At 46.9% G+C, this 16,113-nt stretch overlaps 1 protein-coding gene across 2 annotated transcripts in view; it reads right to left on the bottom strand.

Moving 5' to 3' along the window:
- Window positions 1-16,113, bottom strand: part of POLR3A (RNA polymerase III subunit A) — a 317,895-nt gene that overhangs the window by 197,780 nt on the left and 104,002 nt on the right. For both annotated transcript variants that reach the window (XM_075349070.1, XM_075349071.1), the window contains exons 9-11: window positions 10,597-10,700; window positions 10,181-10,322; window positions 6,282-6,422 (exon numbers count right to left, since the gene is read on the bottom strand). In XM_075349070.1, the coding sequence (XP_075205185.1) occupies window positions 6,282-6,422; window positions 10,181-10,322; window positions 10,597-10,700 (387 nt within the window). The remainder of the gene's footprint in view (window positions 1-6,281; window positions 6,423-10,180; window positions 10,323-10,596; window positions 10,701-16,113) is intronic.

The raw sequence follows: 16,113 nt of genomic DNA, 5'->3' as shown, positions 1-16,113 counted from the left end.
AAGCGGTTGTTCGCAGTTATTTTGGCTAAAGGTTGTGTAACCAAGTATTTAGCTAAGGGTGCCAATACTTTTGTCTGGCCCATTTTTGGAGTTTTGTGTGAAATGATCAATGATTTGATTTTTGTTTCATTCTCTCTTGTGTTTTTTCATTGCAAGCAAAATAAATGAAGATAATAATACCAAGGAATTTGTGATTGCAATCATTTTCAGGAAGAAACCGAGTATTATCTGACAGAATTGCAGGGGTGCCAATACTTTTGGCCAGCCCTGTATATACCATGTACTGTGTGTATATACTATATACCGTGTGTACAGTGTATATCCTGTGTGTGTGACTGAGCAGCATGAGGGAGGCGGAGCCAGTGTGTATATACTATATACTGTGTGTACATACTATATACCGTATGAACACTATGTACTGTGTGTGACCGAGCAGCATGACGGTGCAATGCTCTGCCACGCACGCACACACACACAAAATGCTCTGCCACACGCACGCACACACAAAATGCTCTGCCACACGCACGCACACACAATGCTCTGCAACGCACACAATGCTCTGCAACGCACACACTGCTCTGCAACGCACACACTGCTCTGCAACGCACACACTGCTCTGCAACGCACACACTGCTCTGCAACGCACACACTGCTCTGCAACGCACACAAAATGCTCTGCCACGCACACAAAATGCTCTGCCACGCACACAAAATGCTCTGCTATGCACGACCACCCGCAATGCTCTGCCACGCACGCACACACAATGCTCTGCCACGCACGCACACACAATGCTCTGCCACACACGCACACACAATGCTCTGACACACACAAAATGCTCTGCCATGCACAATGACAATGCTCTGCCACACACACGCACAATGCTCTGCAACGCACACACAAAATGCACTACCACACGCACGCATACAAAAGGCTCTGCATGCACCCCCGCTGCGGCCGAGGAGGGAGGAGGGCCGGTACACTACTCATACAGGCCGACAGGTGACAGGCCATGGGGGGAGAGTGTGGGGGTATTATCGGAGACGGTAGCATCGGCGGCGGGGGGGAGGGGCGCCGGTACACTACTTACACAGGCCGAACGGGTGACAGGGAGAAAAGTTCACCACACAGCATGACCACTGTGAGCTGCAGAAAGATGGCGCTGATCTCCTCCCTCTGCTGTGATCTGGATAGCTCAGGGGGCGCATCCATTTCACAACAGGGAGCTTTCCTGTAATAAGCCTAGGGGTCGGATTCCGACTATCAGAGCCTATGCCCTGGGGGCTGCCATAAAGCAGTGAGTAACTGTCGTTACACACACAGCAAATCCAGCATGGCAGCCCCCAGTGCCTCCAGTAAAACTAGAATTAAATAAAAACTAAATAAGCAGTGATTTTAATTTTGTATTAAAAATACTTGATATCATAATCACTATTATTAATACAAAAATAAAAAAATGCGACACCTTCCCTTTAAATTGTAGTGGTGAAAAAAATACAGAACTTAAAAAAAAAATTGGCTTTTATTGCCATTTCTGAGATTCTGAACTACCGTATATACTGGCGTATAAGACGACTTTTTACCCCCTTAAAATAATGGCTACAGTGGGGGGTCGTCTTATACGCCGGATATACGGGGGGGGTGTGTGTATATATATATATATATATATATATATATATATATATATATATATATATATATATATATATATATATATATATATATATATATATATATATATATATATATATATATATATATATATATATATATATATATATATATGTACACTGCAGCGTCCAGGGGAGGTGGGGGCAGCAGCTCTGGAGCACAGGGGAACGCTGCTGGCTGCAGCCTTTGATCTCCTGCACCCGCTCATATAATATGCACAGCCGCTGTCCATCTCCAATGGTGCTGAAATCGCACGCAGTGAGGGGCTGGGGCAGCGGTGCATATTATATGAGCCTGCGTCCCAGTGTGATCGCACATGCACCCCCCTGTGTTAGATTTGGCCCCCAGGCTGCTGCTCATTCTAAAATAAAAAAGCTTTACTTACCCCTGCAGCGTTTCTCCCCGTGTCCCTGCTTCCACTGTGATCAGGCAGGCAGAGATCTCAGTCTGCTGTGCCGATCACATGACCGCACTGAGAACCAGGAAGTAAGGAACAGAAGCACGGAGCCAGACAGGAGGGAGCTCAGCGCTGCAGGAGATAAGGAAAGAGGGTTTTATTTTACTTTGGGCAGCAGCCTAGGGGCCATATCTGACACAGGGGGACTTGTGCGATCTATAGGGGCCATGGGCAGCACTATGGGGGCGATATCTGACACAGGGGGACTTGTGCGATCTATATAGGGGCCATGGGCAGCACTATGGGGGCGATATCTAACACAGGGGGACTTGTGCGATCTATAGGGGCCATGGGCAGCAGCATGGGGGCGTTATCTAACACGGGAACGTGTGCAATCCATAGGGGACCATAGGCAGCACAGGGGAACGTGTGCCATCACAAGGGGGCTATATTCAATATAAGGGGGCCATATCCAGATTAAGGGGGCTAATTTTAGGATGGGGGGCTATGAGGGACATATACCCTATATGATTTGTTAGAGGGACACTGGCATTATAAGATGGACCCCATTTAACATTAAAAAAAAATAATTCTCTTTTCCTTCACCAAATTTGGGGGTGCGTCTTATAATCAGGTGCCTCTTATAAAGCGAAAAATACGGTATATATCATACAGCAGGGGTCGGGAACCTATGGCTCGCGAGCCAGATATGGCTCTTTTGATGGCCGTATCTGGCTCGCAGACAGGGCTCCTACCTGTCTATGGGCAAATGCCGGGGCCCTGGAAAGCCGGGGGGCCCACTCGGCCTCGTCAGTTCTCCTGTCCCTTGGCCGGGGCCCACTCGCCTTTATAGTTCTGCTGCCCCCGGCCGAGTTCCGGGGACCGCAGTCCTCGGCAGCAATCTGCGGCGCCGTCACTTTAAGGCGCGCAGACATCCTGTTTTGAATTTCATCTGTGGGCGGAGCTACCGCCTTCTCAGTCCCACAGATGAAGGAGGCGAGCTTCTGTCCGGCGCTGTGTGGGCCCCCTCTCCACCGTGACCTAATCGGGTAAATGCCCTCCCCGCCTCCCCATTATGTGCCCCGGTGAGCTGCTTCTAACCCCCCAGATGTATGCCCTTCCAATCCCCCCCCCGCCGATGCCGCGGGTGCTGTACCCGCCGAGCCGCGGGTGCAGGCCCCACAGAGCAGCAGAGTTGTGTGTATTTGTCTGTATGTAGCAGAGTTGTGTTTGTCTGTATGTAGCAGAGTTGTATGTGTTTGTCTGTATGTAGCAGAGTTGTGTGTGTTTGTCTGTATGTAGCAGAGTTGTGTGTGTTTGTCTGTATGTAGCAGAGTTGTATGTGTTTGTCTGTATGTAGCAGAGTTGTGTGTGTTTGTATGTAGCAGAGTTGTGTTTGTCTGTATGTAGCAGAGTTGTATGTGTTTGTCTGTATGTAGCAGAGTTGTGTGTGTTTGTCTGTATGTAGCAGAGTTGTGTGTGTTTGTCTGTATGTAGCAGAGTTGTGTGTGTTTGTCTGTATGTAGCAGAGTTGTGTGTGTTTGTCTGTATGTAGCAGAGTTGTATGTGTTTGTCTGTATGTAGCAGAGTTGTATGTGTTTGTCTGTATGTAGCAGAGTTGTATGTGTTTGTCTGTAAGTGTTTGTATGTAGCAGAGTTGTATGTGTTTGTCTGTATGTAGCAGAGTTGTGTGTGTGTGTTTGTCTGTATGTAGCAGAGTTGTGTGTGTTTGTCTGTTTGTAGCAGAGTTGTGTGTGTTTGTCTGTCTGTAGCAGAGTTGTGTGTGTCTGTCTGTAGCAGAGTGTAGTACCATTGTTTCAGTCCAGTTGTGGCTTTATACAGCAGGGAGGAGCATTCCTTGCTGTACTAAGTGAACATTGGAGCGATTGATCTGTCAATGGCCCTTTAAAAACATTGTACGGCTCTCGCGGAATTAAAATTAACATGTTGCAATCAAAGCAGACTTTTTTTCATTTGGGAGCGGGGTAGTCTTATACAGTGAGTATATCCCAAATTCTATATTTTTAGGGCAGAAGTTGGGGGTCGTCTTATACGCCCAGTCGTCTTATACGCCGGCATACACGGTATATACATTTGTCATTTCTTAATCCCACTTCATCCATAATTATGCGGTCGCAAAGGGATTAATAGAAGTTGTCTGAGATTAGACAAAAGGAACTGGTTTCTTTCTCTATGATCTGGTTTATTACATAGTTACTTAGGTTGAAAAAAGACCTAGGTCCATCTAGTTCAACCTTCCTCCACCAGTTCTACATTTAGTCACTAAGTCATTTATAACCAACAATGTTTTGTGTACTGAGGAAATCATCCAGCCCTTTTTTAAAAGCTGTTATAGTGTCTGCCATTACTACCTCTTGTGGTAGGGCATTCCACAGTCTGACTGCTCTAACTGTAAAGAACCCTTTCCTATTTAGCTGTTGGAATCGCTTTTCTTCCACTCGCAGTGAGTGCCCCCTGGTCCTTAGTACTGTCTTTGGAAGAAATAAGTCATGTGCCAGTCCTTTATATTGACCACACATGTATTTATACATATAAATGAGATCTCCTCTGAGGCGTCTTTTTTCTAAGCTAAACATATCTAACTTTTTCAACCTGTCATCATATGGAAGGCCTTCCATTCCTTGTAATAGTCTAGTTGCCCGCCTTTGAACTGACTAACTTCTGAATGTCCTTTTTAAAATGTGGAGCCCAAAACTGGATCCCGTATTCCAGATGTGGCCTTACAAGTGATTTATAGAGGGGTAACAATACGTTGGGATCACGGGATCTAATCTCTCTTTTTATACACCCTAAAATCTTGTTTGCTTTAGCAGCTGCTGCTTGACATTGAGTGCTGCTGCTCAGCTTATTTGTAATGAGAATACCCAAGTCCTTCTCCTGTTCTGTAGTCCCGAGTGTACTTCCATTTAACGTATACGCAGCTATAGGATTACTCCGTCCTAGGTGCATTACTTTACATTTATCAACATTAAATCTCATTTGCCAAGTATCTGCCCATTCTGACATCTTATCCAGATCTTTTTGTAATATTGTACTATCCAGGTCAGTTTTTAATATCCTACATAGTTTGGTGTCATCGGCAAAGACTGACACTGTACTATCAATCCCATCCACAAGGTCATTAATAAAGTTTCTTTCTCTATGATCCACAGAATCGGTCAATCTGTCTGGCAGTAAGACTCAAATACATTTTTGTTTTCACTGGAATACGGCTGTCAAAGTTTCAATGAACAGAAGTCTATTAAGTTGGGCGTCAGATATGACAAAGTCTTAGCTTAAATTTGCAGCAAAACCAGTATGTGTTTAATGAGAATAATGCAGGAGATTTCTCAGTGCAAATTCACAATAATGGAAAATAATATTCTGCAGACCAACCTTTGCAGCATTCCCTGCGATGTGCGAATCGGATTAAATTATCATGAAACAAAAATCTAAAAAATATTTCTTAAATGGAACCGGTCACCACTTTTTTGGTCTATAAGCTGCAGCCACCACCACCGGGCTCTTATATACAACATTCGAACATGCTGTATATAAGAGCCCAGGCTGCTGTAAGAACATAAAAAACACTTTATAATACTCACCTAGAAGGTCGCTCCGGCGCACAACGGTCGGATGGGCTTTGCCGTTCTCTGGGACTTGCGCCTCGCCTTTCAGCCAACTTGGTCTTCCTTATTCTGAAGCCCTGGTGCATGACGCGTCTACGTCATACACACGCGCAGGCATTGAGGTCCTGCGCAGGCGCACTAGATCACAGTATTGTAGTGCGCCTGCGCAGGACCTCAATGCCGGAGCGTGTGTATGACATAGACGCATCATGCACCGCGGCTTTAGAATAAGGAAGACCAAGATGGCCGAAAAGGGGAGGCGTAGGTGCCGGACAACAGCATCACCCATCTGACTGTTGTGCACCGGAGCGACCTTCTAGGTGAGTATTATAAAGTGTTTTTTTATGATCTACCCGGCGGGCCTGGGCTCTTATACACAGCATGTTAGAATGCTGTATATAAGAGCCCAGTGGTGGTGGCCGCAGCTAAAAGGCCGAAAAAGTGGTGACAGGTTCCATTTAAGACCTCTGGAGCAACTCAAAAGAGTACAACATCAAACCATGCAAACCTTACATGAATATTGAAGATTATTAAATGAAAAATGGGAATTTTTAGTCTGAGCTTGGACCTAGGTAGAGACACTTACCCCCATCAGCACATAGGCTTCAGCCTTGGCTTCTTCTGTCTGAGGGAGATGAAGGTTCATTTCGTCGCCATCAAAATCAGCATTGTATGGTGTGCAGACACATTCATTAAAGCGAAAAGTTCTATGTGGTTTCACTTTGGCCTACATAGGAAACATACCCAGATGTTACCACTCATGTGGGCTCATACATTACAAAACCTGGAAATCGTAGACGAGAAACATGCTTAAAAGGAGCAAATCTAAGAGCAAGCGCCACAAGGGCTTAAGAATGATTGGTTGACTGATAACCGCTAAATCCATAGGGTGCATGCTAATTAGGGGATAAAGGATAAATAAAGACACTGATTAGAACAAAAGGGAAACAGAACTTAAGTTACATTGGCTTTATCTCCATATTTTAACTTTTCTAATGTACATGTGGAGAGGAATGGCTGGCCCACTATTACAGCAGTGCAGATATACCGCTTCATGGTAGAGCAGTGCGCCTACAGAAGCAGAAGGACCTGACAGAACAAGAAAAAATATAAGGCTAAGTTCACATAGGACATCTTTTGCTGTGTTTTTGAGGTCACAAAGATGCACAAAAATGCATGCATTTCCATCCCATGTCAACGTCTATGAGATTTTGCTGTTCACACTGGGCATCTTTTTTTTTACTGCATTTTAGCTGCGTTTTTGAAGATACGATACGATACACTATTGATCCCGTGGGAAATTATGGTGCAGCATGTCAATTATTTCTGCGTTTTTCCAGAGTTTTTGAGCCCTTCCAGTCAATAGATTTGACTTAAAAATGCACTGGGCAAAACACGGTAAAAACGCAGTGCGTTTGTCGCTGTGTATTTTTGATGCATTTAAGATGCACAGACAAAAAGATGCCGTGTGTGAACATAGCCTAAAACGTACAATGTTAAACAATTCCCTTAAAAGGGTTATTCCCATCTCCAAGATCATATCCCAATATGTACCAAGTGTAATAATAATATTAACAAATACCTCCAATTAGAAATGTAGTATAGTTCTCAAGATTCACACACACACTTACCTCATGTTCACGGCTTTGCAGGACTTTAGGTATCCATGGTTACGACCACGCATAAAGTCAGTTAGTTGCTCGTGGTCATAACCATGGATACCCAAGGTTCTGCAATGCCCTGCACATGAGGTAAGTGACATAGTGAATCAGAAGAACTATACTACATTTCTAATTAGAGGCATATGTTAATATTATTACAGGTACTACATATTGGGATAGGATTTGGAGATGGCAATGCCCCTTATTAAAATGACAGTTACACTTCAATTTCATAAGTCAACAGTACACATGAAAATAAGCAACTTTGTAATATATCAGACAAATTTTCTTCTTTCTCTGTCAGAATTGATCAGTCATCAAAATTCTCAATTCTGAGGTAAAATCTGTATGCCGTGAAGACTTTCTCATTACTGAGAAAAGAGATTGTAACTGATGAGATGCTATGACTTTGGGAGGAGTTGGAGCTCCACCCCTCTTCCCTTTTCTATCCTTTTGAGAAGACTCATGGGTGAGTCTTCGGATTCAATGAGGGCCTCTTTCTTCTGTTGGTCAGGGGAGTGGTAGCGATGGTTGAAGGCCACTGTGGATGAAAACTGATGAAAGGCACAAAACTGTATTGTGCGTTTACTGGCAGGGCGTTTATGGTTCAAGCCTTGAACCATTGTACGCAACATATGGCTACAATGTTGCTGGATACGAAAGCGAAGCAGGCAGCCACATGAGAGATGTAGAGTGTGGGAAAACTAATCTGCCAGGTTGTCAGGAGGGGTGCTGGAGAGGATCACATGCAGAAGGAGTTTCACCCAGGAGGAGACCGATTTAGAGACCCAGGTAGAGAGCAAAGCCGAGCAGAGAGATGCACCAGCGACCTTAAAGATGCATTTGGCCAGGGATTCAATGTGCCCGTTGGTCCCGGGGAATATTGTTTGGGACTGCAGTGCTCGGCTGAGGCTGACAATCGTATTTTGCTTCCTGACGGCTCTTGAAACCCACACTTGCAATGCGACCACGTGCATGCAGCTTTCACTGTCGAACACTCAGTGCACATGCTTTGAAGGACAGAGTTCACTAGTGGGCAGTTAGCACGTGATGTGTCCCCATCCCACAGGAAGAGTGCAGCGCCTGCTCCAGCGTCCCTCAGTAACATGTATGTACCCCAACTGCTGCCTATGTCCCCCCTCACTTCCCGAGAGCTGCTATGCCTCCAGCAAGGTCTATATCCCCCAGCCTGCCTAGTGATGTCTATGCCCTGCATTGATGTCTATGCCGCAGCCTTTCCAATGCTGTATTTACCCTCAGGTTCTCCTGTATGTATATACAGCATTCTCAGTGTATAATGTGTGGCCATGTCTGCTAGCAAGGGACATTGCTGGGCCAGCATACAGAATTAAAGGCGCAAAGCCGTCCAGTCACTGCTAGCAGACACAGACTCACAGTGCACAGCCATGTCTGTTAAAGTACATGGGTAAGGATGGTTGACCTCGGGGAGATCAACATCCAACACTGTGGAGACACCATCACGTGTTTCTCAAAGCAGTGATGGTGCATATTTTCCCAGGGGGCCTTGTTCTAGTGTCACTGCGTTGAGAAACACATGGTGGTGTCTCCGCGGTGTTGGATGTTGATCTCCCCGAGGTCAACCATCCTTACCTATGTAGTCTTCTACTAGGCATTGCTCCCACTAGCCAGTTTCCTACTCCACACTGATGAGGGGCAAATACCCCGAAACAGCTGTCTGTGGCTGGATACCATGTTTTGGTATAGGTGGTTTCCTTGACTGGAGACTGCCCTTCCCGTGGTTGTTCCTTCCCCGTGAAAGACCTGGCTAGTTTCCTGCCAGCGTTGAGAAACATGTGATGGCGTCTCCGCGGAATTCTTGTTTTGCGTTTTTTTTATGTCCGTTAAAGTGACAGCCATCAAGCAGTGAGCCCTGCACAGCCACATATGCCAGGGAAAAGTGGGACGGGAGACAACCGAGGATTGTTGCTGACTTCTCCATATTAAAAATAACTCTAGTGTGTCTGTGTGTATGGATATATCAGGTGTATATCTATCTATGTATGTCAATGTATATGAATGCGTATATATTTATGTCTGTTTATATGTATTTTTGTGACTTTGTCTTCAAATATGTATATATACATATGCCTGTATGTGTTTGCATCTTTGTATGTGTGTGTCTGCGTGTGCATGGGTCCGACTGAGACTCTCGCCCAGGGCCCACGAAAACCTGGAAGTAGCCCTGCCTAAGTTCCCTAATGAAGCGAAGGGGAAGGTATTGTTTGTGGCCATGTTTTTACATTTATATTTTTTACGGTGTTTACTAAAGGGGTGAAACAGTGTGACAGTTTTATAGATCGGGTTGTTGCAGATGTGGAGATACCAAATGTGTTAACTTTTTGGTAATTTTGTGAGTTTTTAAAAATATTCCTACAATTTTTTTGCACTTTAGTTTCTAAATTTATGTTTTGTTACTCTGATCTCTGGTATAATGTATTGCAATACACATGTACTGTAACACATTTCACGTGTCAGTGACACTGACAATGCTTTTTAGACCATACTCCTGGCATGTTCTAATAGGCCACTGCAGCATGCATTCATTCATTATTTGACCTCGGGTTGCAATGGCAATGATCAGCAGCCTATGATTATAGGCTTTGCATTGTCTGTATCAGATATCATTGGGCCCTTCCATTTACTCAACTCCATCCCTTTACCATTCTCCACAAGACCATTTTATGAACGTGCAGACATTCATATAAAACCAACAGTGTGGGCAAATGTAGCTCTGGATTCCCAGTGTTCTTCATTTGTAAGATTAATATTCATTTAAGTATACATCGTCTATGGTGGTACTCACTATATGAGCCATGATGCTGAGTTTGTGCAGGGACGGCTGTCGGTTGAAAAGAACTATATCTCCGTCTATGAGGTGCCTCTCCACTATGTCTCCATATCGCAGTTCTTGGGCTATCTTTTCACGGTTACCGTACTTGAGGAACCTGTAAAACCAAGTTTTACACTATAGCTATACAAAATACAAATACAAAGTTACTTGGCTGTTACAGATACATTTCCTATTTGGGTGCTTCCTTTCCCTTGACTTTACACTACCAGGACAGGCTCACTGCTGTTGCATTTTATAAGGAAAACGCTTTCAATTTTCCATTCAGCTGTTCCTGGCTAGCCTGAGCTGTGGACGCTACATACAGTAGAAAACAACCTAATATTTCCACAAAGGTTAAAGAGCAATTCCTAAACACAGGAAAGGCAAACCTCTTCATCTGGGTGTGACGCTGCTGGATGAAATTTGCCCCTGGATGAACATCTGGCCCATTGTGAACCAGCTTCCTCATAAAATGGATATTTGCTTTGTTCACCTGAAGAAGGAAAAAAAAAAAATTGATAAATATAAGTTCATTGTGTTGTAAAAAAAACAAAACCCTTGGCAATATACTTCTCATCAATATAAATAAAGCAATATCAAGCTTGTAAAGCAATTATATATTTTGCCAATTTTTAAGCAAAAAAAAAAATGTTTCGGCTTCAGTTGCCATGTTCTTAGACCCATCACGTTTTCATTTTTCCATCAGTGGAGCTGTATGGAGGATTTTATTTTTGCCTGGTGAGCGCACATTTTTATTGATATTACTTTGAGGAACAGATGACATTTTAATCACTCCTTATTGCATTTTTATTTCCGTGATGTGGTGGATGAAAAAAAATATTCTGTGTTTGCCATATTTTATTCCATTTACAGTGTTTATCAATCAGATTAACAATATACAGCAAGACAAATAAGTATGGAACACCACCAATTTTCTAAGTAAAAATATTTCTAAAGGTGCAATTGACATGAATTTTTCACCAGATGTCAGTAACAACCCATCCAATCCACACAGGCAAAGAAATGAAGCCATAGATGTACATAAACTACGCTACATGTGATTATGAGAAATGACACAGGGAAAAGTATTAACCCCTTCACGACCATGGACGGATATATCCGTCATGGAGCATGTCCCGTTAAGCCCCGCCCCCTGCCGCGGGCAGGCGGCGTGGATCGGCACACATATCAGCTGTTTTCAACAGCTGACGTGTGCCTGCATGTTATGAGTGGAATCGCATTCCACCCGTAACATTAACCCCTTACATCTCTCTGCCAAAGTCTGGCAGGGAGATGTATATACACGCGGTGAAGATTTTCACTTACCACCGCCCCCACCGGAAGTCACGTGAGTGATCACGTGACTTTTGGTGGTTGCCATCGTAGCACAGGGTCATGTGATGACGCCTGCAGCCAGGGCCGGATTATAGGCGGGGCTTCAGCCCCGGGGCCCCCACCAAAAGAGCTTCCAAGGGGGCCCCCACCACCAGGGCCATACTTGCCACCCGTCAGCAATTTTTTTTTCTTTTCTTCACACCCGCTCCCCCTCCGTAAAGACAGTCTAAATCAGCTGTGTTTTGGGGAGGGGGGGGAGCACCTACATTTATTTGTATCTGCATCTCTAAGACGCAAAAACAAACTGCGGGCGCAGGACGCTGATTGACCTCGGAAGTACCATCGCCTGTACTTCCGGGGTCAGAGGTGTGCCTGCTCCCTGCTCTGCTGCGGCGTCCAATGCTGCGGACGTCACAGCAGGACGCCGCGGAGGAAAAGACGCGCGGCCGCGGAGGAAAAGACGCGCGGCCGCGGAGGAAAAGACGCGCGGCCGCGGAGGAAAAGACGCGCGGCCGCGGAGGAAAAGACGCGCGGCCGCGGAGGAAAAGACGCGCGGCCGCGGAGGAAAAGACGCGCGGCCGCGGAGGAAAAGACGCGCGGCCGCGGAGGAAAAGACGCGCGGCCGCGGAGGAAAAGACGCGCGGCCGCGGAGGAAAAGACGCGCGGCCGCGGAGGAAAAGACCCCCGCGCGCGGCCGCGGAGGAAAAGACCCCCGCGCGCGGCCGCGGAGGAAAAGACCCCCGCGCGCGGCCGCGGAGGAAAAGACCCGCGCGCGCGGCCGCGGAGGAAAAGACCCGCGCACGCGGCCGCGGAGGAAAAGACCCGCGCACGCGGCCGCGGAGGAAAAGACCCACGCGCGCGGCCGCGGAGGAAAAGACCCACGCGCGCGGCCGCGGAGGAAAAGACCCACGCGCGCGGCCGCGGAGGAAAAGACCCACGCGCGCGGCCAGGAGAGGAGACTAACCGGAGCAGGAGGATGGCCGCGGCACCGGAACAGCAGCAGGAGGATGGCGGTCTATACCGGAGCAGCAGGGGGATAGCATCAGAGCAGGTAGGGGCAGAGCTGAAGACAGATGTATTGTGTGATGCAGAGCTGTGTGTGTGTGTGTGTGTGTGTGTGTGTGTGTGTGTGTGTGTGTGAGAAGCAGAGCTGAAGAAAGATGTGTGGTGTGATGCAGAGCTGTGTGTATGTGTGTGTAAGAAACAGAGCCGTGTGTGTGTGAAGCAGAGCCGTGTGTGTGTGTTTGAAGCAGAGCCGTGTGTGTGAAGCAGAGCCGTGTGTGTGTGTGTGTGAAGCAGAGCCGTGTGTGTGTGTGTGTGTGTGAAGCAGAGCCATGTGTGTGTGTGTGAAGCAGAGCCGTGTGTGTGTGTGAAGCAGAGCCGTGTGTGTGTGTGAAGCAGAGCCGTGTGTGTGTGTGAAGCAGAGCCGTGTGTGTGTGTGAAGCAGAGCCGTGTGTGTGTGTGTGTGAAGCAGAGCCGTGTGTGTGTGTGAAGCAGAGCCGTGTGTGTGTGTGAAGCAGAGCCGTGTGTGTGTGTGAAGCAGAGCCGTGTGTGTGTGTGAAGCAGAGCCGTGTGTGTGTGTGAAGCAGAGCCGTGTGTGTGTGTGAAGCAGAGCCGTGTGTGTGAAGCAGAGCCGTGTGTGAAGCAGAGCCGTGTGTGAAGCAGAGCCGTGTGTGAAGCAGAGCCGTGTGTGAAGCAGAGCCGTGTGTGAAGCAGAGCCGTGTGTGAAGCAGAGCCGTGTGTGAAGCAGAGCCGTGTGTGAAGCAGAGCCGTGTGTGTGTGTGTGTGTGTGAGAAGCAGAGCTGAAGAAAGATGTGTGGTGTGAAGCAGAGCTGTGTGTGTGTGTGTGAAGCAGAGCTGTGTGTGTGTGTGTGAAGCAGAGCTGTGTGTGTGTGTGTGAAGCAGAGCTGAAGAAAGATGTGTGTGTGTGAAGCAGAGCTGTGTGTGTGAGAAGCAGAGCTGTGTGTGTGAAGCAGAGCTGTGTGTGTGAAGCAGAGCTGAAGAAAGATGTGTGGTGTGCAGCAGAGCTGTGTGTGTGAGAAGCAGAGCTGTGTGTGTGTGAAGCAGAGCTGAAGAAACATGTGTGGTGTGAAGCAGAGCTGTGTGTGTGTGAAGCAGAGCTGTGTGTGTGTGTGTGTGTGAAGCAGAGCTGTGTGTGTGAAGCAGAGCTGTGTGTGTGTGTGAAGCAGAGCTGTGTGTGTGTGTGTGTGTGTGAAGCAGAGCTGTGTGTGAGAAGCAGAGCTGAAGAAAGATGTGTGGTGTGAAGCAGAGCTGTGTGTGTGTGAGAAGCAGAGCTGTGTGCGTGTGTGAAGCAGAGCTGAAGAAAGATGTGTGGTGTGAAGCAGAGCTGTGTGTGTGTGTGTGTGTGTGAGAAGCAGAGCTGTGTGTGTGAGAAGCAGAGCTGAAGAAAGATGTGTGGTGTGAAGCAGAGCTGTGTGTGTGTGAGAAGCAGAGCTGTGTGTGTTTGTGAAGCAGAGCTGAAGAAAGATGTGTGGTGTGAAGCAGAGCTGTGTGTGTGTGTGTGTGTGTGTGTGAGTGAAGCAGAGCTGTGTGTGGGTGTGTGAAGCAGAGCTGTGTGTGTGAGAAGCAGAGCTGAAGAAAGATGTGTGGTGTGAAGCAGAGCTGTGTGTGTGTGAGAAGCAGAGCCGTGTGTGTGTGTGAAGCAGAGCTGAAGAAAGATGTGTGGTGTGAAGCAGAGCTGTGTGTGTGTGTGTGTGTGTGTGTGTGTGAAGCAGAGCTGAAGAAAGATGTGTGGTGTGAAGCAGAGCTGTGTGTGTGTGTGTGTGTGTGTGAAGCAGAGCTGTGTGTGTGTGTGTGTGTGTGTGTGTGTGTGTGTGTGTGAAGCAGAGCTGAAGAAAGATGTGTGTGTGAAGCAGAGCTGAAGAAAGATGTGTGGTGTGAAGCAGAGCTGTGTGTGTGTGTGAGTGAAGCAGAGCTGTGTGTGTGTGTGTGTGTGTGTGTGTGTGTGTGAAGCAGAGCTGAAGAAAGATGTGTGTGTGTGAAGCAGAGCTGCGTGTGTGTGAAGCAGAGCTGTGTGCGTGTGAAGCAGAGCTGTGTGTGTGAGAAGCAGAGCTGTGTGTGTGTGTGAAGCAGAGCTGAAGAAAGATGTGTGGTGTGAAGCAGAGCTGTGTGTGTGAAGCAGAGCTGTGTGTGTGTGTGTGTGTGTGTGTGTGTGTGTGAAGCAGAGCTGTGTGTGTGTGTGAAGCAGAGCTGTGTGTGTGAGAAGCAGAGCTGAAGAAAGATGTGTGGTGTGAAGCAGAGCTGTGTGTGTGTGTGAGAAGCAGAGCTGTGTGTGTGTGTGTGAAGCAGAGCTGAAGAAAGATGTGTGGTGTGAAGCAGAGCTGTGTGTGTGTGTGTGTGTGTGTGTGTGTGTGTGAGAAGCAGAGCTGTGCGTGAGAAGCAGAGCTGAAGAAAGATGTGTGGTGTGAAGCAGAGCTGTGTGTGTGTGAGAAGCAGAGCTGTGTGTGTGTGAAGCAGAGCTGAAGAAAGATGTGTGGTGTGAAGCAGAGCTGTGTGTGTGTGTGTGTGTGTGTGTGTGTGTGTGTGTGTGTGTGTGTGTGTGAAGCAGAGCTGTGTGTGAAGCAGAGCTGAAGAAAGATGTGTGGTGTGAAGCAGAGCTGTGTGTGTGTGTGTGTGTGTGTGAAGCAGAGCTGAAGAAAGATGTGTGGTGTGAAGCAGAGCTGTGTGTGTGTGTGTGTGTGTGTGTGTGTGTATATATGAATCAGAGCAGTCTATGCGGCACCCCAGAACTATATGGGTCCCCCAGAGCGCTAAGCCACCCATCCCAGTAATGTGTACGCCACCAGAGCTGTTTGCCACTCCAGTAATGTCTATAGCCCCCCCCCCCAGTAATGTCTATGCCCCCTGCCCCTCCTGTAATGTATATATTGTAGGCCCCAGCCCCTCCTGTGATGTATATACAGCAGTGCTGTGTCAGTGTGCATGGTGTGCAGTCATGTCTGTTATTGATGGCCATCATCCAACACAGCCATATGTCCTGGAGGAGCTGAAAACAAGTGGGAGAGGTGAGTGAGGCTGCTTGTGACTTCTCCATATTAACACCTGTAATGCGTCTGTGTCTGCATGTATGTCAGTGTATATGACTGTGCATATATTTGTCTGTTTAAATGTATTTTTGTGAATTTGTCTTCAAATATGTATATGTACGTATGTGTATGTGCGTGTCTGTGTGTGGATGGGGCCCACTCAGACTCAACCGGGGACCACAAAAACCTGGAGCCGTCCCTGGCTGCCTTAACATTGGGATCAATTAAAAATATGTGAGTAACTCTACTTTCTGTGTATATGTGACGGCTGTGAGTGATCCTGGACTGTATCTGTCTTGTACTGTGTGTATAAGTGATGGCTGTGAGTGATCCTGGACTGTATCTGTATTGTACTGTGTGTATAAGTGATGGCTGTGAGTGATCCTGGACTGTATCTGTATTGTAGTACTGTAAATCTGAATGTGGCAGAACAGGGTAAGATACATGTTCATTGGATTTATATCTAAATGCTACAGTTCGTGCTCTACTGTTATGGCTAAAAATGTTAACGTTTATGGGGCCCCC

The sequence above is a fragment of the Anomaloglossus baeobatrachus genome, chromosome 5, assembly GCF_048569485.1.
Source record: "Anomaloglossus baeobatrachus isolate aAnoBae1 chromosome 5, aAnoBae1.hap1, whole genome shotgun sequence".
Taxonomy (NCBI): Eukaryota; Metazoa; Chordata; class Amphibia; order Anura; family Aromobatidae; genus Anomaloglossus; species Anomaloglossus baeobatrachus.
Note: the sequence above shows the minus strand (reverse complement) of the source record. Positions and strands in the feature narration are given on the sequence as shown.